Source organism: Sciurus vulgaris (genome assembly GCF_902686455.1).
Source record: "Sciurus vulgaris genome assembly, chromosome: 7".
Taxonomy (NCBI): Eukaryota; Metazoa; Chordata; class Mammalia; order Rodentia; family Sciuridae; genus Sciurus; species Sciurus vulgaris.
The window spans coordinates 2,055,975-2,078,524 of NC_136467.1; the positions used below are offsets into that span (position 1 = coordinate 2,055,975).

At 46.7% G+C, this 22,550-nt stretch overlaps 1 protein-coding gene and 1 pseudogene across 19 annotated transcripts in view; one reads left to right on the plus strand and one right to left on the minus strand.

The window, feature by feature from the left end:
- AFDN (afadin, adherens junction formation factor) overlaps positions 1-21,235 on the minus strand; it is a 135,687-nt gene extending 114,452 nt beyond the window's left edge. For 7 of the 18 annotated variants that reach the window (XM_079146183.1, XM_079146180.1, XM_079146181.1 and 4 more), the window contains exon 1: positions 13,932-14,398. In XM_079146183.1, coding sequence (XP_079002309.1) covers positions 13,932-14,123 — 192 coding nt within the window. In that variant the 5' untranslated portion in view covers positions 14,124-14,398. Of the gene's footprint in view, positions 1-13,931; positions 15,749-21,001 lie in introns of those variants that run through there. The other 11 variants (XM_079146179.1, XM_079146172.1, XM_079146178.1 and 8 more) reach the window with 5 other exon arrangements.
- LOC306666883 (protein SCO1 homolog, mitochondrial-like) lies at positions 3,828-12,793 on the plus strand (annotated as a pseudogene). The gene is made up of 3 exons: positions 3,828-3,855; positions 4,277-4,365; positions 11,107-12,793. The product of its transcript is annotated as a protein SCO1 homolog, mitochondrial-like (transcript).
- Positions 21,236-22,550: the final 1,315 nt, after the last annotated feature.

Below are 22,550 nucleotides of genomic sequence, written 5' to 3' on the forward strand. Positions count from 1 at the left end.
CCCAATGCTGCACTGAGTGCTTCCAAGGCATCACCTACTCGGACCTCACAGCACCCAGGAGGCAGGCACTGAGCCCCATGCAGCTACACCAGTGGGCCAGAATTCAGGCTCAGGCAATGTCAAGCAAAAGGCTGCATAGCATCTCTCCTGGCCTCATGGTGACCCCAGCAACCAATCTCCTACACAACAGACAACAGGAAACAAATGTGAGAGTCAACACACAGCTCGGTTTGTAAAAGAGAAATCCAAATCCATGTCATGAAGTACAGGCTAGAAACATATGGGCCAACTCCTGGATAAGCACCACCCACCCTGGGCAGGTTGCTGTGGGAGAGACTTGAACAGCTAAGCAGTGAAACGCAGAATACAACAGAAAGCTGGTTCATCAAACAGCAGAGGAGAAACCACAAGCAACATAAAGATGGGAAAGTCAGCTATGCTTAAAAGGTATCAATCTGAAGAGCAATAACAAAAGCCATAAATAACAATTTACACCCAACGTACACATGATTAGTATTCAAAACATATAAAGAATTCCTGCAAGTCAATTGGAAAAAGGCAAACAGTTCATTGGAAAAACTTGGACAAAATACAGGCACAAGCAACCCAAAGTGAAAATCAGAATGTCTATAAACATAACAAAACATGCTCACTGAAGTCAGTAATACAGGCTTAAGTCGTTATTTCAAACGCTTCAGCCTATTAGAAATTTGAAAATACTGAATATGTTACAAACTTTGAAGTTGAAATGTGAACTGGTATTGCCATCTCAAAGATTAACAAGGCAGTACTCAGTAAAGTGGAATCCAGGCATCCCACCTCTAGGTACTAGCACTAACAGACTTCTCTGAGTACAGATGGATGAAGGGCAGACAGTCATGAATCCCACATTCTCCCCGGTGGGAAGGTACAACTGTCCCTAGACAGAAGTAGAGATAAGTTAACTGGGTTTATCTGCACAATGGAATACTACAGAGCAAGCAAAACCATGCAGTACATCTACTAACACGAAGTTCCAGATGCACAGTTTTCCTGGGATAGGCTGAGGGAGAAGGAAAGAGAAGTCTTCTGCACCGATCTAACTCAAGTTCTTAAGCTTCCTGAACCTTGTCACCTAAAAGAAGTACACATGACAACAACACATCCCTTGTGCCTTTGGGAGTCAAATGAAACAGCAGATTCAGCCTAAATCCTGGCTAGGCATGAAAGTTGTTGTCAGAGAATGGGACAGTGACCATCATTAACACGCCAGCCCGGAGGAAGGTGCTCTCCAATATAAGAACTCCAAGGAGAACAAACATCTACTAGCGGCCGGTCAGTTACTAGAAACAAAGGCTATCTGTGTTTGTCCCGGTAGTGATTATCAAGGAAAGGAAGGGAGGAAGATGGAGCTCACCTACAAAGAGGAAGAAACAAAACCAACCCTGCAGGTCAGATTCCAAAGCTGGGTCACAAATCAGCTGAAGGACAAAGCTCATTTCACAGTACTACTCTTGAGATCACATTATGTACTTTAAATACCAACTCATAAAGTTATGTTCATCTAAAATAAACGTTTTAAGGGAAAAATGCGATTTAATAGTCAAAGAATGCTAAAAACAGGTGTAAACCTGGAGGAACAGAAAACTTTCGGGAGATCCAAGATGGTGGACGAGAGAGGCTGCATTCCTTGTCGCTCCTTAACTCCGGTTTCAGGCAGAGGATATGTGTTTCTTGGTGAGGCAGTTTTTGCTGCTTATCGATCCCCTGCTGTTTACCCCATTTGTCTGCTGTGATCACCTGCAGTCTGCCAGCATATCGATGCGTTTTTTGAGTGCAGATTGCTGTCAGGCGCCTATCATTCGCCATTTGCCTGCCTCTCGCCTGCCTTACACCTATCCATCACCCAACGCACGAGATTCACCTCCCAATCGTCCGACAACAGTCAGCACACTGATCACCAACCGCCAGTGGAGCACCAGCTGCCTGCTGTTGCCTGGAAGTTCACTGTCACAGGACCTGCAGGTTTGATTACACGTGGCTGCCGCCATTTTGAGACAACAACCAGGCCCCATAGGACCCCTGGCCGGACTGACTGAGCCCCGTCTCCAGGATCCCTCAGCCCGACCGATCACTCCCTGCCTCTGGGGCCCTCACATCGACTGACTGCTTCCTGCCACCAGGACCCCCAGACCAACTGACTGCGTATCACCGGGACCCCAGACCAACTGATTGCAACCGGCCTCCAGGATCCCACAACCACACCAAACACACCCAACCTCCAGGACCCCTGCCTGACCAACCACACCCTGCCTCCAGGACCTCCAGCTGACCACGTCCACACCCTGAGCTGCAGCTTCCCAGTTGCCAACACATCTCGAAGCCAGAGTGGCTATCTTGGATAATCCTGGAAGCCAGAGCTCCGATCTTTAGGTGGGGCAAATCCCATCCTGAGAGGCCTGCTGGAGACTTGGGAGCTCATTGTCAGGTACCTCTCATGCATCAGGCTACTGAACGCTGGGAGGTTTCATTACTATATGACTGTTATACTATAGATTTTCTTTTTTCTCCTTATTGAAAAAATTTAAGTTTTTATTTCTTTACTTTTCTTGCTCTCTTTTCCTTTTGTTTATCTGTTCCCTCAGAGTCTCTTTCTCCCTTTTTTGCATGCTAACATCCAATTTCTTTGATTACACTCTCACCCTTTCTATTATCTAGAACTTCTGTATATTCTTTTCTTATCCCATTAACAGCCACATTCTATATCCCTCTGCATCCTCTTTGTCCTCCATTGGAAACTGCAGACCTTATTGCAAACCTGTTTGTTTTACTGAAGATAATATTTGAACTCTTTCTGTTTATTATGACAATTTTGTTATTGTCCTTATAGGGGCTATTTGGTCTAGGATTGCATAGTGTCTGATTTGGGCACTGCTAATATTGATCTCCCCTTAAAGAAAGGGTTTTGAAAACCTAGAGGGCCACTATAAGCCTATAGGGGGAAATCTGCAATACCCCAGATCTGCACTGCTAGAGGAGAAGATACATGAACAACATGAAAAAACAAGGGAAGAAAATGATCCAAACAAATCTAGATTCTATATTAATAGAATCCAATGACAGTATGTTAGAAGAAATGTCAGAAAAGGACGTCAGATTATACATGATTAAGATGATTCGCGAAGCAAAGGATGAGATAAGAGAGCAAATGCAGGCAATGAATGATACCAATAAACTGAAAGAGCAACTGCAGGAAGCAAAAGATCATTTCAATAAAGAGATAGAGATTCTCAAGAAAACTTTCATTTCAGTTAAATCATCACTGTCATTATCACCCTCTCTATCTCTAGGCACTGGGAAAAGAAAAATAACGAGTCTCTGCTCCGGTGGCACTCAAAGTCCATCAGAGACACACGTGTGGACAGTGGAGATACACAGAAGCCCTGAGAGGCTGCTAAGAGGGAAGATACCCTTTCACACATGGTAGCCAAAAAGGCCTATGGAAAGGACACTGAGCAATGCCTGACTGTGTGGAAGGAGCATTCTCAGCCAGGGCACAAGCCTAGCCAGCCTGTCTGAGATGAAAGGAGACCACTGTGGTAAGCGCAGAGAGAGCAGAAGACGTGTGACCCCGGGGAGGTCCCTCGCTGGAGCTGACAGGACAAGGTATTCTCTGAGTGATACAGAAGCCGTCCCAGGGCTTACGTAGAAAAATGACATGATCTATCTTGAGACTGTACCTCAGGACAGGAAACAGATCTGGGGCAAAGGTCGACAACAGAAATAGACAGACACCAGGACGTGACAGACAGCACAATACAAGGCAAGAGTTTACTTGAACAGACGACATGAGAGATGGGGACAGCTTGGATGACGGTCAGAAGTAGAATGTTTAGGGGCTGGGGATTGGCTCAGTGGTAGAGCACTCGTCTAGCATGTGTGAGGCACTGGGTTTGATTCTCAGCACCATGTATAAATAAATAAAGGTTCGTCAAAAAAAAAAGTAGAATGTTTAGAAATGGTTAAATAATAAAACACTGTGGAGGTAGAGCAGGCAGTTTTCTGATCGATTAGACAAAGGAAGGAATCAAGAATAAACACCAGATGGTCAGCATGCACCCTGGGACAGCAGGGAGGAGGGCTGGAGGAAGAGCAGAGTGGCTGGTGGGGACACCCTTAACGCTGCATCCCTTGGATGCACCAAGAGCCGTCCAGGCAGCAGAGAGACGGGTGGGACTGGCGTTCAGAGCAGTGGTAGGCTGAGAACTGTGAGTCTGCAACACCCTGCACTTCTCAGAACAGGAGGAAGTCTGGAGAGTGGACACGGAGCAGACCCCAGGCACTCCCCCACGTGGCACAGGACAAGACGGCAGTCCTGAGGTGCTTGTGAGGGCCACGCAGGTGCCCAATAGGAAGGCTGGAGAGCACCGGCAGCACAGAGCACAGAGTTCAGTCAAGTTGAGGGCTGACCTACCTGGTACAAAAAGGCAAATGAAGATGTTCTGAAATGTAGCTTTCACCTCTCAGATTAGACCATTGAAACTGACAGCAGAGTGCAAGCTGATTTTCTCTTTTATAGGTGACAGGTTCACATCAAGCAATCAAACTGGAAAAGCAACAATGACTGTCTCAACAATGCAGACTCATCTGGCAAAATCTTGTTTGTACAGTCTCGAGTCTTCATCCTGACTTCAGCACCCACAACTCCCTGCAATGCCACGGATCAGGCTTCAGTCTCCAGCCAGGTTCCCCAGGTACCAAGAAAACAAAACGCTTGGGTATTTGTTTTGTTTTTTTCTTTTTAATATTAAATATCCTTTGTCCATCTATTAAATTGTTTATTTACTATATTTGTGGAAACAAACTGAAAATAGTCAGAATATGATCTATGTCACTATAATAAGCCAAAAGTGAATTAGCAGTTTCAAGTCTTCTGACATCTCAGCAGCCGCCCTGAGCCATGCAGCTGGACCTCATCTGGTGGTGGTGGTAGAGCTGGAGGTTTCCCCTCCTAGGGTGTCACGACCTGGGTAAGGGTGTGGTTTTCGCACTCCCCACATCTGTGATGCTGCGGCAAACAGACCTACTGTGCTGCCAGGCAGAGAAAAGTAGAGCCCTGCAGTCATGGTCATTACACAAGACAGGGGTGAGGATGAACTGCTCCGGGCTCATGTATTACTACACTGTGTTTTCACTGCTACTTTAGAGTCTTTCCTCCCCCACCCTTTGTTGTTGTTGTTGTTGTTGTGTGTCTGTGGTGCTGGGAGTGGAACCCAGGCCTAGTGCTTGCTAGGCCACCACTCTGCCACTGAGCTTCAACCCGAGCCCTGCTCTGTTCACCATGGCCCTAGGGGCAACAGGCTATGCTCCTTAAACGGGCTAGGCACGCAGCCGACTTCACCACCCACGTTCACGGTGCTAAGTACACCATCTGATGTTCACGCCACAGAGCTGCCTACCAGGCACTTCTGAATCGCATTCCTGTCATAAAGAGGTGCACAGCTACATTTGCAATCAATGATGCCAACCTCTACAGAGCTCATGGCTTATTTACAAACTTTTAAAAGCTCATGCTCTGGTTCTGGGAGGACTTGAATACGTCTGAGAAAAAGAGAGAGAGTGTATGTATGTGTAGATGCACAAAAGCACATCCCTGTAGTTCATTTTGAGAAACTTCTCAGTGCAGAAATGAAAAAAAAAAAAAAAAAAAAAAACACTACGGTAAAACTAACTTAGTATTTTGTAGTTGTACTGAAAAAATCAGAGACTTTTTTTTTAAACCAAAGCATCTCAACTAGCCAACATTTAAAGATCTCAGAAACACCTGTCTATAGCCAAGGCTCCAATGATGCTCACAGTTCACTGGCAAATTTAATAGATCTGAGCCAGTTGAAGAAGAAAAGACCACCCAAGCTCTAATGAATATGGCATTCACCAAATGTAAAAGGGCAAAATGACACAAGCCATCAGCTCTAACTGCAGCTAGGACATGCAGAATTGCAAAACATAACTGTTGTACTGGTCTTTCTAGTTCTAATTCAAGAACCCTAAAAATAAGGAAAACAAACAAACCAATAGAAAAAGGTCCTTAATGACATACATACCACAAAGTCAGAGAACCAAAACAACTAACTAGGAAAAAGCATTTGCAAACACAAGATGTCAGCATGTCTTATTTTTTTTTTTTTTTTTTTTTTTTTTTAATTTCACAAGTTGGTAAGAATAAAAGACTCTCCTGAGAGAAAGGCAACGTGGACGGCAAGGACACTGAGGAAGAGCTCTCGGCCGACAAGGAGAAGGCCCCGGGTGAGCCTTGACATCAGGGCGGGGACAGCCACAAACCCGCCAGGCACAGGGTAGAAGGTGGACCTGCCTCTTAGGAACCAGTGTGGGAGTCGTCCACCCTCAGATCCAAACTCCACTCCTAAGGTGTGCTGCCTGGAACACACAGGACGCTCGCAGCAGCCTCCTCCCCGCCCCACGCTGTGTTCTGCGGATGCTGGGATGCTCCTCCACAGTTAGGGAATGGTACGGGACGCAATATGGGGCAGTTACGAAGAGGTGCAAACTACATGTCCATCCATACATTTTCTGACTTGTGGGATGATTTCTTCAATATAAAACATGTTGCAGAAAAGTATAGAACCTCTGATTCAATTGAAAAATAAAATCCAAATACACACTGTATTCATTTGAGGGTTCAGAATAAGACTGGGGAAGACAAATTCTAAAACTTCCTCACAGTGGCTATTTCTGGAAAACTAGAGCCGGAAGGAAAGGAGGCTTTCAAATCCATAGAATCCATAAAAAGCCATGGTCTTGATCTCCGTGCACCTCCGTGAACACAGGCTCCATATCACCTGTCACAAAACTTGCCTCCAGCCTCCTTTTCAGAACAACAGGTACAACCCTCCAGAAGAGCCCACACTGTTCCTTAGCTACTCTCAGGAGGGGCAGAAAGTCACTCGAAGGTGGCGGATGACAAAAGCTCCCCAGGGGGACTTGGGCTGTGGCTACACGTGACGGAGGCAGCATTTCCCAAGGAATATTCCCAACTGCCTGCCAGGCTAGAGCTCAACACCATCCTTGGATTTTGGTACAGAAGGGCAAATCATCACCTGGATTGCTTGGCCCAGACTCTGTGATGACAGCAAGAATACACGGACAAAGTGGAATGGAACCCAGTGTCGAAACCCAGGTGAGGGGGAGAAAGAAGAGGCAGTGCCGAAGCCAGCCAGCAGGAGTCAGGCCCCACCAACGTCCTGGCAGAGTGTCCCACCACCTGAGAGTGCAAAGCAAGTTTAAATACCCAACGAATGTCAAGTAGGAATACTGTCAGCCAAGGTCAGAGCCAGCCTGCCTCCCTGATCTCAGGACAATGGTCCCACAGTCAACCATGGCCTTTTTTACTGAAAGAATGGGTAGAAGCACCAACCCAGGATTGCAGCACACCACCAAGAGAAGGGAAAAGGGAATCCTCCAACGGCCTCTAGAAAGACAAGGGTCATCCATTAAAATAAAGCCTCTGTGCCCTCAAGGGACTACTGGCTTTGGCAATCAGAATACCAAAGCGTTCAAGCACAGCAGACTAAGTCATGAGGCAGGGCCATACTGAGAAGGGGTCACATGAGTCAGGAGCAAATGGGAAAGGCTGGAGTAGGAAGGTTTGTTGACTGAATGATGCGGTACACAATGCGGCAGTCACAAGACAGCAAAGGTAGTTCCCAAAACAAGACAGAAGCTGAAAGCCTCTTAAGAGAACAGAAAAGCCCAAGATGGATGAATGGAGGTGGGAAAGGAAGAAGGAATGAGGAAGGCAGCAAAGTCTCAGGGCAACTGGATCTCAAACAGAGGTGCTGGCGAGAATGCTCTTAAAGCAACAGCATCAGAAGGGTGTTTCCAGCAACAGGACAAAGAAAACTGGCGACTCAGTGCAGTGCTGCAGCTGATGCATGCACACAGATGCTCAAGGAGCAGTGACCCCACGGTGCTAACGGGCACTTCAGGGGTCCTGAAAGACCTCACACAACCAGCCCTCCTGCAGGAAACCCACACCACCCACGCTACCCCCTTCTCGGCTGTCCTGGTTGCCGGAAGGACTGGTATGGCATTGCTGTACTGATATCTGAATAACCTGCATCTGAGGTCAAAAGGGCCAAAGTACTAACTCTAGCCCATGCGTTGCATAACTGTCATTTTAGGGTCAGCTGTTACTGTCATTCTGGGTCTAATTTATAAATTAAAGTTCATCACAGGAGTGCATATACGTGAATATACATGGCATGCTTAGGGTACAGTACTGCCCTTGGTTTCAGACATCCATGGGAGCCTTGGAACAGATCCCCTGGAGTTAACGGGGATGAGTGCACTTAACCTCCCCCAGAGAAGTTTCCTCCAGGTTGCTATGTTTTACTATTTCCTATACAAAGAAAAACCAGGTTTATCACCAGAGAAGTGAGTGTAGGGTCTACAAAGGTGCAGAAGGCTATTCCCAAACTTGCTCCTATGTCTGAAATTCATTCCTTCTTGTTTGGAAATGGCACATATTTGCTCAATTGATTATATGGACTGTTAATAATAATCAAAAAATTTTAGTAGTCTCTTAAAAATTCTACAAAAATTCAAATGTTACTTGGGGAAAAACTGATAATTCATAAATAAAAATTCAGGAAGTTAACTGAGCCTTAGGAGAAAGAAGAATCAGACTGTCTGCAACAGTCATAACACAAACAAGTTGTGTTTGCTCTTTACTTTTAGGCCTCAACCAGGCAAGGCAGAGATGACCACCAAGGAGGGCATCACTGATCAAAAATACAGGAGAGAAGGGGGCACAGGCCGAGCTCACAGGACTCACAGAGCTCACAGGTCTGACCCTTCCTTTCTTTCCTAAGGCACATGAAAGCCACCGTGAGGCTACCACAACTGCTTCCTGTCTTCCCTCAGGCTCACACTTCTTTTTTTTTTTTTTTTTTTTTTTGTTTTGCGGTGCTGGGAATCGAACCCAGGGCCTTGTACATGCAAGGCAAGCACTCTACTGAGTGAGCTATCTCCCCAGCCCAGACTCACACTTCTGGTTGCTATGCACAGTAAGAGGTAGCACCACAGCCTGAGTTTGGAAATAAAACAAGGATCACAGACCTGGCTGCAAAGCACAGAATGGTCCAGCTGGAAATGAGATCATAGTAGGGCTCAGAAAACACAGTGGAAATCACATACACGTATATACATACATCCGATGTGCATCCAGATGCACGCAAGCACGCCAGCTAAATAAACACAAGATAGCTTCCATTACATCATACCTGTGCTTTTTCCTGAAAATCAAGTTCTAAAGTATTCTATTTATAAATTAACTTCCTATAAAACTTCCAAACACTGCTTTGCTTACAGTGACCTTAAATTTTGGAATTTTGTACATACAGTGGTTAACAGAAGGTTCTACAGTCCGACAATCTGGGTTCAAATCTTGCTGCATGACTTATGAGCTACATACCCTGGAACAAGCTGGTTAAACTCTCTATGCCTAAGATTCATCCAAACACAAGAGCAGCAAAAGTGCCCACTCAAGGGGCAACCACAGGCCTGGAGGAGGCAGTGCCACGGTACACTGATGTTGGCCTCAGTCAGATAGCACGCACTCCTCAAACTGAAGTTCTGGAGTTGCTGCCAGAATAACTGAGGTGGTTCTAAATACCACTACCTGACAGATGCATGGCTGGTCGAGAATCACGAATTCAGTCCTGGCTAAAAAATGCAAACAATTAACTAGGTACAACATACACCTAACATTTTATACCCTCAAAATAGCATAAAATCAGGCAAAAAAAAGCCCAGAACTTCTTCAGATAGCGGAACAGGGGTAATTTGTTACCTGTGTATGTGTCAGTACTTTCTACACCTTCTAAACTATGTACATTTCTAATAACAGAAAAAACACGTTTAAATAAATGACCTTACTACACAGCAAAGGAAATCCACTAACTCCTTCAAGGCCAACCACACTTTCAAGAAATACTTTAAAAATGAGCTACAAAATGACACCATAAAGATCTTTAATTTTCTTTCTGATTCACTAATCTTCATTTCACACTTAATAGTCCCCAAAATAACTATTTCATGAAGGTAATTAAAAATAATTGTTTATAAACTAAAATCAGCAAGTTTGGCATAAAAATCATGTTAGCTGTACCATGAACTTAACAAGGTCACCTTTGCCAAACTTGAATTAAAACCACATTTTAAACCTTGGAGGCCCTAAACATGAAATGCAGTAAAACCACTGTCCATGGTACTCCTGGCAGGCACCTTCTCTTGAAAAAGCAGCAGCTTAACTGATCTGCAAAGGAATCTTTACAAATCCATATACTGAGCAATCAAGATTCCTTTCCTGTATTTTATTATCCTGATAAATCAAAGCAATATGTTTATTAATAAGCATGTTCCACCACTAGTTAAAAGCAGCATGCCACCAAAATAACTCAGAAACACTATCTATAAGTGAAATGGCCATACAAAAATGTTCAAAATGAACTCACACCAGCTACAATTCCACAACACAGAACACCAGTTACAAAACAAGTCGCCTCTGAGTAGAAATGAGTTAATCCAAAGTGCTGTTGACCTTAAATATAAACCCATACACTATTTTGAAGTATCAGAATTCCAAATGTGTGTACTGGGTTTTAGAACATAAACATGTCCGAATGTCTCTCAAGACCTAATCCATGGGAAAGCACAATAAAAGCAGGAAAAAAGATTCTCATTTGGTCAATGTTGGTGTAACTCTGATTCTGTGCTTGGGAGAAGAGGGAGGGCTGAGAGGGCAGGCAAGGGCCGCCTGTGAGCCCACTTGAGCAATAAGGCCATCGCAGTCCCACTAGCTGGAATGCTGGAGCCATCACTGTTGGAAAAGCCGCAGGAGAACTAGAAAACCTCCAGAGGGCGTGGCTCCTCACGTGCTCAGCCGAGAGCGCACAATCAACTTGACCTCCAGGCTTCAGCTAGGTTGCAGCCAGCCAGCAATCTCGAATAACAAAAACTAAGTGTTTGCATGTTCTCACTAACTAAAAATTAAGTATTTAAAAAGAAAGAGGCGGTATCGAAAGCTCATGGCGGCTCTGGCATTAGGATTGGGCCCGGTTACGTGGCCCCGGGGTGGTCAACTTTGGCGTCTCCTTCCTCGCGGAATCGAGCGCTGGGTCCTGGAGGAGAGGACTGCGAGAGGCTTGTGGAGGCAGTGCTGCGCGGCGGGAGGCGGTGCGGCTGGCCTCCAGGCTCTCTGGCTGCAGCTCGGGAAGCCGGCCCTTCAGTACCACTGTACCGCCATCCCCTGGGTCGTCAGGTCCGGAGCCGAAGGACCGCAGAGATCCCACGCGCCCCTCCAAACCCGGGTAGCCTGCTTCCTGGAAGTCTTTAGCGTTCACATTTGCTACTGGAGGAGCTTTATTGGCTGGAATGAAGTACTTCAAGAAAGAAAAGACAGAGAAGCTGGAGAAGGAACGGAGCGAAGCATTGGAAAGCCTTTACTTGGGGGACCATTTTCCCTCACAACTCATGAAGGAGAACCCAAAACTGACAAGGATTACCTGGGTCAGTGGGTATTGATTTATTTTGGTTTCACTCATTGCCCTGATATCTGTCCAGAAGAACTAGAAAAAATGATTCATGTTGTGGATGAAATAGATAGTATTCCGTCTCTGCCAAACTTAACTCCACTTTTTATCACCATTGACCCAGAGAGGGACACAAAAGAAGCCATAGCAAATTATGTGAAAGAATTTTCTCCCAAACTGGTTGGTTTGACTGGCACAAAAGAAGAGATTGATCAAGTGACGAGAGCATATAGAGTATATTATAGCCCCGGCCCCAAAGATGAAGATGAGGACTACATAGTGGATCATATGATAATAATGTACTTGATTGGACCAGATGGTGGGTTTCTAGATTATTTTGGACAAAACAAAAAGAATGCAGAGATAGCTGGCTCAATTGCTGCACATATGAGGGCGCACATGAAAAAGAGCTAGCCAGAGCAGCATTGTGGATGTTGTTCTCTTGCCAAAGGAGACAGAAGCTTTGTCTCCCATAGGAGCCAGTATATATAACGTGCAGCCTACAGGATGGCCTTCATGCCACAAGAACATCTGTATTTTATATGAGGTGTTCGCCTTGAGTTCAGCCAATATTCTTGGAACTGTGAAGATTACAACCCAGTATCCCAGGTAACTACCATGCATCCAGAGGACCAGGTTAAAATGAAGGCAGTAGAGAGCAGAGCTCCCAGAAGGACATTGCAGGGAGAGGCACACTGGAGCAGCTTCAAGAACAGGGCCCTTGGAGCAATATCGCCACCTCTATGGTGTGTTGGACCCTTCCTTGCTCATACAGATCCTGGGACTGAATTTTACAGAAAGAAGTGCAATTCCATAGTGCCCTTGCTTTTCCTCGCCTTGAACTCTTGGTGACTGTTAACATTCATGTTCAGTGCTCTGCCATTCAGGGCTAAATTTTATACTTGAAAGCAAAATCTTACTCTTCCTTGTTAATGAACATCACTCTCAGTTTTACGTTTCATTCATTCCTCTGTCAGGAGATGCCAGTTTAACTAGTTAAGAGGAATAATCTGTCATTTGGACTAAACTGTTAGTTCATTTCCTATAGGGGTCTTTTTTGTTTTTTTAAAGCTTAATGATTTTGCCAGGTTTTCAGTGATGTACCAAATGAAAACCAGAGGACATAGATACTAGATGTGGTGCAGACTATTTTTCTGCATGTTCCACATTGCACTGAGTGTAAAATAAAGATATATTTAGCTTTCCAAAAAAAATAAATAAATAAATAAAAGAAAGAAAACAAACACAGAATGCATAGAATGTGAAATCTATCTTCCCTAATCGTAAATTCCATGTTCACATTTTAAATATGGCATATCCGTGTATGTTACAGCCCTACTTGTTATGAATAGAGATTTACATTACTTTAGAAGAGTTGCATTTTTAAAAATCATTCAAACCATGTTTTTAAAAGCAACCACTAAGCATACTAGACAGCAGGTCACAAACTGCAGGGGTTTCCTTGCAGGTCATTTTGAGGAAGAAGGCCATTCTCTTCCTAACACCTAGACGGCGCTGGCAAGGCAGCTGCATCAGGGTGGCAGAGACAGAGCACTAACGTGCTCTCCACTGCTCTGCACCGTTCAAACTTCAGAAAAAGCTACTTTCACTTAAGAATGTCTCTGATAAATCAGGAAAAAAAGATGGATTTTATTGAACTTTGACTAGAGCACATGCATTCAGTGGTCTGCGTGCCCAAGGACATACGGAAGCCTCCCACTTCTGCAAGCCAGTGCCTGGGACGTCTCCACTGGGAAATAAATGAGGCGCCCTTCACGGAACACCATTTTTCTTGAGAGAATGACTGACAAACTATGGTTGCCCAGGCTTGATGTCCTGCAGACATTTCCTCAAAAATGAACAGAGCAAGCTTGTCCCTCTGAGCACTGCCAGTGACCAGGCTGCCAATCATGAAGTGTCTGAAAACTTAACCAGCGCTGCTGAGCTTCAGCGCAGCCCTGTGCTTGAGAGCTTCCTGATGAGCTCGGCATGGTGCCCACGAACGGGAACTACACAGCACTGAGGAAACCCGCCGATGGTCCAGGACCTGTATGACAGCCCACCAGTGTTTCCGAATGATCAAGGTGGGACGGAGGAGACCACACACAGGCAAAACACCCTTTCAAAGCACAAGGCAGATGGCTTGGCTTTGGTGTAGCAGAACAAACTCTTGAGAAGAATCTTCTAAGGGAGGATTAGTTAGAAAATATTTAAATTCAAACTGGAAACCTTATTATGACTGATTCTTTTTATCAGAGACCCTTAAAAATAATAACTTCAAGTTTTTGTCAACAACATAATTAAGGTAAAAAGCTACAATGACAAGACCTAAGGACTCACCAAAAGCTCTTGTGCAACTTCACACAGTATGGTGGAGAACAGACGCTCCCATGGCCTGAGTGGAACATATGCATAGCACTCAACATCATCCAGACAACAGCAACATCTATTGCTCTTTGAAAGATGGCCTCCCAACCCATGACTCCGTCTGTGACGCCTGTAAGAGGCTATGGAATTTAAAAGTTGGAGCATTCTTAAACAGGCTGCCGCTCCTGTCCTCTTCCTACGGAACACAGCTCCCGATGGCAAGGGGTGGGACCAGCAATTGCAAGTCTCAGGACAAAGCTGCCAATGGCAGCACACAACACAACCAGACAGTTCTCACTGGTTCTAAGGAAATCAGGAAACTGGACAGGAGGTCCCCCACAGGAAGCAGCCCGAGCCAGGTGAAGGCAGGCACGCTCTCGGGGGCACCACTCAAAGCGGCAGAGGCAAGCCTCCCTGACTTCCCTTCAGCAGGACACAACGGAACACGGAACACTACCCTGAGCTGATTCTGACTGAAAGAAGCCACCTGGACCCTTCTAACCAACCAAACACCCAAACAACAATGAGGAAGGAGCAGTCCAGTCCTCCTGGTCTGACAGCCAGACACTCCCAGCAGAGTTTCAGGAGGCGAGGCAGTGTTTCTACTGGACGCTGGCAGCTAGACTCAACAGGAACTCGTCCTACAGCCTGATTCCGCCCTACCAGAAAGGAAGTCAGCTTCAAAAAAACAGAAACCAGCTGAATATTCTGTGAAAATGGCCAATCCCTCTACCTAGGTCAGTTGGGCCAAGTAAACTTCAGGCAGCTCGAAAGCACAGGAAAGACGGTTCCAACACTCTTCGCACCTGGAGCCAGTGGAGATGACCTCAGTTCACACTGCTCTCCTGGTGTACTAACAGTCACAGAGCACTCCAACGTGGTCAAGTACAACGAAAATGCACTTATTTTCAATAATTCCTACAATATTCTTTAATGTTATATTTCACACAAGCAAAAGTACAGAAATTTTGGCTATTTTTCAGCCACAGTAAACCACTCAATTTCAGTTCCTCTAAATGTTTTCATTCCTGAAATGCACTTATAAACTTGTAGGCAGAATATGAGACTTCATATTCTGAGACTTTTGGAATATCTGACACTGGAAAAACTCCCCTGTTTCATGTATGAGCCACCTTTCTAATGCTTATTTTCACTTCATCAAGCAGGCTCAGTCCTAAAATTATAAAGTGGTTTGATTAACTACATGTATCAAAATGAGCAAGTTTTTAGGTTTCCAATATGGCAGAGTAATTAATGCCTAACCAGACAACATGAAATAGGCAGACATGTCCCCTTTCACCTTGAAGCCTGTTCAAACCCAGCTGTGAACTCCAAAACACCTGGGACCAAAAGGGCTGTGGATTTCATACTTCTCCAGTCTTTGTAACATCTGCATGTTATAGACCTCTTGGGGAAGGGACCTGAATCTTCTCATGAGCTTCAATTGCTTCATGGAAGCTTTTTACATACAGCCTGCAGGTAACTTTATATAATACTTTTATTGTGCCTATGTTTTGACTGCAACCTTCACATGAAGTCAGATGCGGAATATTCCATTTGTGGCACCTTGTTGGTGTTCAAAATTTTTTGGAGGATTTCAGAATTTCAGATTGGGGTGGTCAACCTATGCTAGAAATGTTAAGAAAGATCTGCTCATGAAAAAAGATGGAAGATAGATGTGGTGGCACACACCTGTAACCCCAGTGACTAGGAAGGCTGAGGCGTAAGAATCCCAGGCTTTTAACTAGACTGGGTGACTTGGAGAGATTCTATCTCAAAGAACATAAAAATATAATGTGTGAGGCCTGGGTTCAATCTCCAGCATCATTTAAAAAAAAAAAAAAAAAAAAGGTCCAAATTTGACAAGATGTACACACCTGCTACAATGTCTATAGGTGAGGACCCTGGCTGGGAGCCCATCACTGAGCTTTCAGGCCTTGCTGGCATGTTAGTGTTAGGATCTTTGGGATGTGGCACACTGCACAGCATCTGACTCGCAGTATAAATGTGATCAGAATACCCTTGGTCCCTGTCCCTGGCATCTCCAGGGTGAACAAGCACATTGTACATACCATCAGCAAGGAAACTAACAGAAACAGCAGTCTACCTAAGGTGGACATGAGTTTCAATTAATGAGTCAAATTAGTTTTATGTTCAACAAGGGCTACTTGCATATCCATTTTATTTATAGTAAAGAAAAACAGGTATATATCAAAATAATTGCTACTCATTAGCATTTTCTGACATTACATCAAAGTTCAAGTCTGGCAACACTGTTTATACACAAAGTAGCCTATACCACCAGAAGAGCCACTGCCTAGTAATGATGCTTTACATATACAATTGCTCAATTAAATTCCTAATGACATAACTATGAATATTTTCTTCTTAAGCTTCCCACCAATTTAGTACCATAGCCTGATACTGTGCCTATGTTTTTTCAATATGAAGGACCACTTCTACTACTCCTGATGTGCTGCTACTGCTAGTTATTTACACAAAATAGAAAGTCTATAAAAGTTTATAGCTACATTTACATTCCATTAGGTCAACAAATTGCATAAAATAATTTTTCATTGGCAGGAGGATAGCAAATTGAAACTGATCTAGGTATAGTTTCGACTTACAGGTCTCTAAAAAATGTTAGACAGGAGCTGTACCTCAGACTCTCACAAACATAAAACTTAGCCAGTGATTACAGGAAGTAAAGATTTTAAAGGGTTATAACCCATTACTGAGGTTCAATTTACTTAAAAAAAAAAAAAAAAAAAAAAAAAAAACAGAAATGCCTATGAATACTAAAAACCCATCAAGGGCAACCACCTACCTCATCATACATTAGCCACCATAAAAAGGGACTTTCGGCAGCGCCAAAGTTTAAAAATACAACTGCCATCATCAAAACAGTTAAGTTGCGTGATAAAGCATAGTTAGAAGTATCAGTCTGGAATACAGACATAGCTTCACTAAGTTATGCAACCACTTCCTCACCTGAACATTCCCTGTTCCACCTCTGCTGACAAACCAAAGTTATTTTTTATGTGCATCTTTGACTTAAATATGAATCACCACATTTCCTCTCAAGATGAATCAAGGTAGTAAATGAAGCACACCATTCTATGATAAAGTGCATGTTAACATTCACGTAAATTCTGAATTATTTTTTCTATCAGGGCAAAAAGAAGGCAATGAACTCAATAAACAATAAATGAATATAAAAAATATCTCACGACGTTAAATGGTCAATTACCTAGCACAGGTTTTTGCATTTAGGTGTAACCTTTATAGAAAATGAAAAATAAGATACAAAAACATAAATCTTTATTAGCCAAACAGAAAATTTTCACTAAATTTTTTAAAAGTAAATGTCCCATGTTTTGTCAGGAATACACACAAAGGAAGTCATAGTCAATATTCTACAAAATGATTATTGAGGCCCTACCATGTGACATGACAGAAAAATTTTTCAAGAACAAAACTCTGAAGTGTCTGCCTTCAGGTAATGAGGGAGGGAGACAAGCCAACAGTTATCTGGACAACCATGATAAGTTAAACCCACAGGAGGACCTTAGGTTGACCAGAAAAACCCTCTTCCGAGGAGGCAGGGAGGAAAGCAGGAAAACACTCTGCCATAGAAAGCACGGGACTCCGTAAAGAAGCAAAGTCTTAACATTAAAAATAAGGAGAGGAGAGGACTAAAGCTTTAAGGAGCTTTTATGAACTGTAAGTTTCCACAGTACTCACAACATTGATTCAGCTCACCACCAATCCCCTGGTGATGAAATGTTCACATCAAGTCCAGACCATCAACCCTCATTCCACAAACCAACAGACGCTGACACCCATTTCTGAAAGCCCTCTTTTTACACAAACGTGAATGTCAGGGAAAAGCAAGTTTAACCACAATGATTTTAAAATATCTTGATTTTCTTAAAAAGTAAATGTAATCCAAAGAACCAAGTTTATTAGCTTCCTAAACATAGAAACCGCAGAATTACCAGTGATTATCAAAGCTGCCTGAAATCACCAATCACAATAATTAAAGCTGTTAGAAAATTTGATAAGACACTGATCACTGTACCAAAAGAAGCAAACAACAACAAAAAACTCATGCTCTCACTCACATTCATAAAAAAATTACCCAACAAAATAAATACAAGGCTTAAATCTTATCTCTACAAGTGAATCTCTGCAGAATTGCTCAACAGTTGCTGAACATCCAGTAAGGACTGATGTATCATTTATGTTCTTGAAGAAAACTAAGACATTCAATTTGTAATGGCCAAATGCAGTAAAACTAATCATTAGATGGTAAAAATAGTTCATATACACTCTGATAAGGCAGATTGAAAACACTGTCCTTAAAAATACTAGTTTAGAGCATTATTGTTTATCTGCGCCACAAATAAAGATACAGTATGTTAAATGTAAAGTTTAACTTCCAAGACAAGAACAAACAGAATAGCATGCAAAGGTTCTCCACAAAAGAAAATAGGAAGTGTGAGTAGCCATACACAATAACAGTGCTACAGTGCTCAGAAAAAACAACAGACTTTTAAAAAATTTTTTTGGTACTGGGGACCGAACTCAGGGGCACTCTACCAGTGAGCCACATCCCCAGTCCTTTTAATCTTTTAGTTTGAGACAGGGTCTCACAAAGTTGCTGAGAGCCTTGCTAAATTGCTGAGGTGGGTTTTGAACTTGTGATTCTCTTGCCTCAGCCTCCTGAGCCAGTGGGATTACATGCATGGCCACTGGGCCCAGGAACACGGACAGTTGTTAAAAACAATTCATTACATGAGGCTTTGAAATATAATTCTGAAGAATCTCTCCTAAAACCAGAAAGGTTCAGATTTACGAGGGGAGAAAACACTAGTATGAAATACACAGTGTTTTTTTTTAAATCCTTCAAGTTTTGCTCTGAATATGTAGCAACTTTTCACCTGCAGAGTAACTGAAAAAAGCGGATTTCCACATGACAAGTCAATTTTACTTTAAAAACAACTCATATCTCTAGGAAAATGAGAAAAAGATTCCAATCAATACTTAAAATTAGAATTTAATTAAATCAATTAACTACATTTCTGGCTTGGGATTTTTTAAAAATGTCAACTGAATTTAAAAGACCAAAGAATAAGTTGAATCCTCTAATACTAAAGTGAAAAGAAAGATTTCTTTTTCCCAACTAAACTTAAGAAATCTCTCAATTAAAAATAATTAAAGCAAAAACACAAAATGATTATATACCAAGACAATATTTTACATCCAAATTTCTTATCCTACCATTAAAAAAAAAATGAACTCATTATTCTGAAAAACATAATCCTGAACCTAAATTACGGTGAAAGATGTGCTAGGAAGTCTACGAACGAACACTTCAATACATAGTGAATTGCTTACTGGAACTAACTCATAAAACCATCACGGAAGATGAGTTGTGAATCAGGTGTAGCTCAACATCAGTGTTCAAACGGCAACTGAACCTGACGACTCATATCAGCCTTCAGCTGAGGACTGAGTGGCTCTAACCCTGTCCAGTGTGCTCAGAGGCAAGACCGACACAGAAGAGCAGCCTTCCACCACAGGCAGATCAAGAACCCCAAAACAGAGTCGAAATCTTCTCAACAATACAAGCTGAGATTTAATGATAAAGAGATTGAATTTCACGGGAATGTTCAAATCTACCAAGGGTGTTTTGGTGCCTGAGATCTGGCAAATAAATATTGTTAGCTTTAAATCACCTACAACAAACCAAGAGCAGATGCTATTAGTATAATGTCCTGAACAGACACGAACCCTGGAAGTGTGCACAGCTAACACTCAAGGACATACATCCTGGCCCTGTGCTGGCACAGGGAGGGTCTGGAGGGTCCTCCCAGCCTCCTCCTGATCTCCCCGCATCTCCTGTGCTGACGGACTGGGCCTCAGACATTTTTTTTTGCAAAACCGGGCACAAGTCTTTCTGCACCTTTGTTATAAACAACTGCCACTGCACCAGACCAAGGGTGACTTCCTCCTGCCTGGGAGTCCGGGCTGGCTGCCACCCTCCTGCGCCCTGCCCCACGGCGGGAGCCTAGGTGCCCAGCCAGAGGGGTCGGGTACAATTCCGGACGACCATCTCTCGCCGGGGTGGGCATCTCGCTCTCCAGACCCCCAAGGCAAGCCACAGCCCGTCACGTGCTCTCCGGGAGACCGTGATCCATGTCCCCACACTCGGAAGACGCCATCAGAAAAACAGGCTGCAGCCAGGTCCAAATGTCCAGTCCGGTCGGCATCCCCTGGGAACACGAGACCCACAGAGCAGCCCACCAAGCACGGCAGGGCGACCTGGGGCACAGGGGAGCGGTCAGGTGGGCTCCAGGGCACATGTGAGTGACCTGGGGCACAGGGGTCAGCTAGATAGGGACCCAGGAGCGCCGGTGAGAGGGACCAGGGGACACAGGTGGGTGACCAAGTGGGGGAAACAGGTGAGCAGCCAGAGAGCACAGAGTGGCCAGGTGGGGCTCCCCAGGACACAGGTGAGCGACCAGGGGACACAGCTGTGTGGCCAGGTGAGGTCCCTGGGGCCGCAGGTGTGCAGCCAGTGGGGCGGCCAGGTGAGGTCCCGGGACACAGGAGGGGCGCCAGGGGAAGGCCTGGAGCACCCTGGGGTGGCCAGGTGGGGTCGCGGGGGCATAAGCGAGTGGCGGGGGGCAGGTCGGGGGGAGGCCTGAGGCGCAGGAGGGCCGCCGAGTGGGGTCCAGCCCACAGGCGAGCCTCCAGGGGAGGCCTGAGGCAGAGCGTGGCGGCGAGGCGCGACCCCGGGACGCGGGTGCGCGGCCAGGTGGGGTCGGCGGCGCGAGCGGCCGGGGAGCCGGGGCAGGCCGGGGGCACAGGTGGGCGGCCGGGGGCCCGGGGCCCAGCGCGGCGGGGGCGGCCGGGGGCACAGGTGGGCGGCCTGCGGCGGCCGCGCGCGGGACCCCGCCCGGCCGGGGCGCGCGGGCCGAGCGGCGGGCGCGGGGCGGCGGCGGGGACCCTCCCGCCCGGCCCGGCGCGGCGCCCACCTCGGTCGGCTGGCTGATCTCGAACAGGTCCAGCCGGTTGGCGTTCCAGTGGTGGATGATGTCGGCCAGCTTCCGCCGCTCCTCGTCGCGGCCGCCCGCCGACATGGTGGGCCGCGCTGCGCCGGGCCCGCGGCCGGCAGCCAGGCCGCTCTGCGCCGCGCCCTCCTCCCGGCCGGCCCGCGTCCGGCCCGCGTCCGGCCCGCGCCGCCTCAGCCCGCGCCTCAGCCCGGCCGGTGCGCCGCGGCCGCCCCGCCCGCCGCCGCCGTGCGCGCCCGCCGTGCGCGCCCCCGCCCCGGCCGCGCGCCCGCCGCCCTCGGGGCCGCGCCGCTCGGGGCTGCAGGCCGCGCGGCAGCGCCGGGGCGCGCGCTGCGGCAGGTCGGGCGCCGCCCCCGGGGCGGCTGCGGGTCGCCCGGCGCTCGGCCGGCCCTCGCGGGAGCCCGGGGAGCCGGGGGAGCCGGGCCGCGTGCGGGGGGCGTCCGCGGGGCGGCGGCGGGCGGGGCGCGCGGGAGCCCGACGCCGGGGACGCCGCGCGCGGGCTCGGCGAGCCCGGACAGGTGTCCTGCGGCCGCCCGGAGGGCAGCGAGCTGGCCGCGCCGTGGCGAGGGCGCTCACCTGGGGCCCGGCCGGCGGGAGGGGCCGCGCGGCGGAGCGCCCGTCGGTGCCACTCTGCCTCTCGGACGCGGAGGCGCCCTCCCCGCCCAGGACCCTCCGCGCGAGGAAGCGGGTCCCGCGCGGCGGCTTTGTCTGGCCGCCCGACCGCGCGGCTGCCCCGGCGCCTCCAGCCCCGCCGCTCCGAGGGGTGCGACCCGGAGGCCGCCGGGAAGGGCGCCCTCGGCCCGCGCGGCTCTCGGTGCGCCGGGCCCGGCCGCTCCTCGGCCGCCGAGCCTCGCTCCCGGGCCCGGACGGGCGGCGAGGAGGGGCCGCGTCGCCAAACCAGCAGATAGAGCACGGTGTCCACGGTGCCGCGCGGTGGAGCAAACGCAGCCTAGCTGGAGGGCGAGTAGGCTGGCCGCCCCAGGCTTTTGTGGTCCGAGAGTAAGCACGTATGTGTGTGGGTAAGGCGGCGAGTGCCCATGCCTCGCAGGGACGCAGCAGGCTCCGCGTCGGCGCCATTGGGAGTCGTTTTTGCTGATTTATTAAAGATCTCCATTCGTGCTATGTATGCGAGGTATGCAAATGAGTGAGCCACGATTCGTAGTGGGCTCCAACCAGCATGAGTTCACTGACAAAGGTCTAAAAGCCACGAGAAAGCCACAGACTGTCCGTGATTCCTGCACCTCAAAGACTCTGCTAGGACAGGTAGGCCGTGACCGTTTCAAGTTGGCACAGCCTCCCGCTAGTTGTCGTTGTTCAAGACCCCAAGACAATATTCCGAACCATAGGTTAATCTTTATACATATAAAAATGGAAAGATGCAGTATCCACCTTCTACTCTCCCTGCACTGCTGAGTTCGATATATTTAAGAGTTGTATTAAAATGACATTCAAGAAAGAGGATATGTAAATGAAAGCGTGAGGGATTTATTATTAACATCCCCTGAGGAAAAAA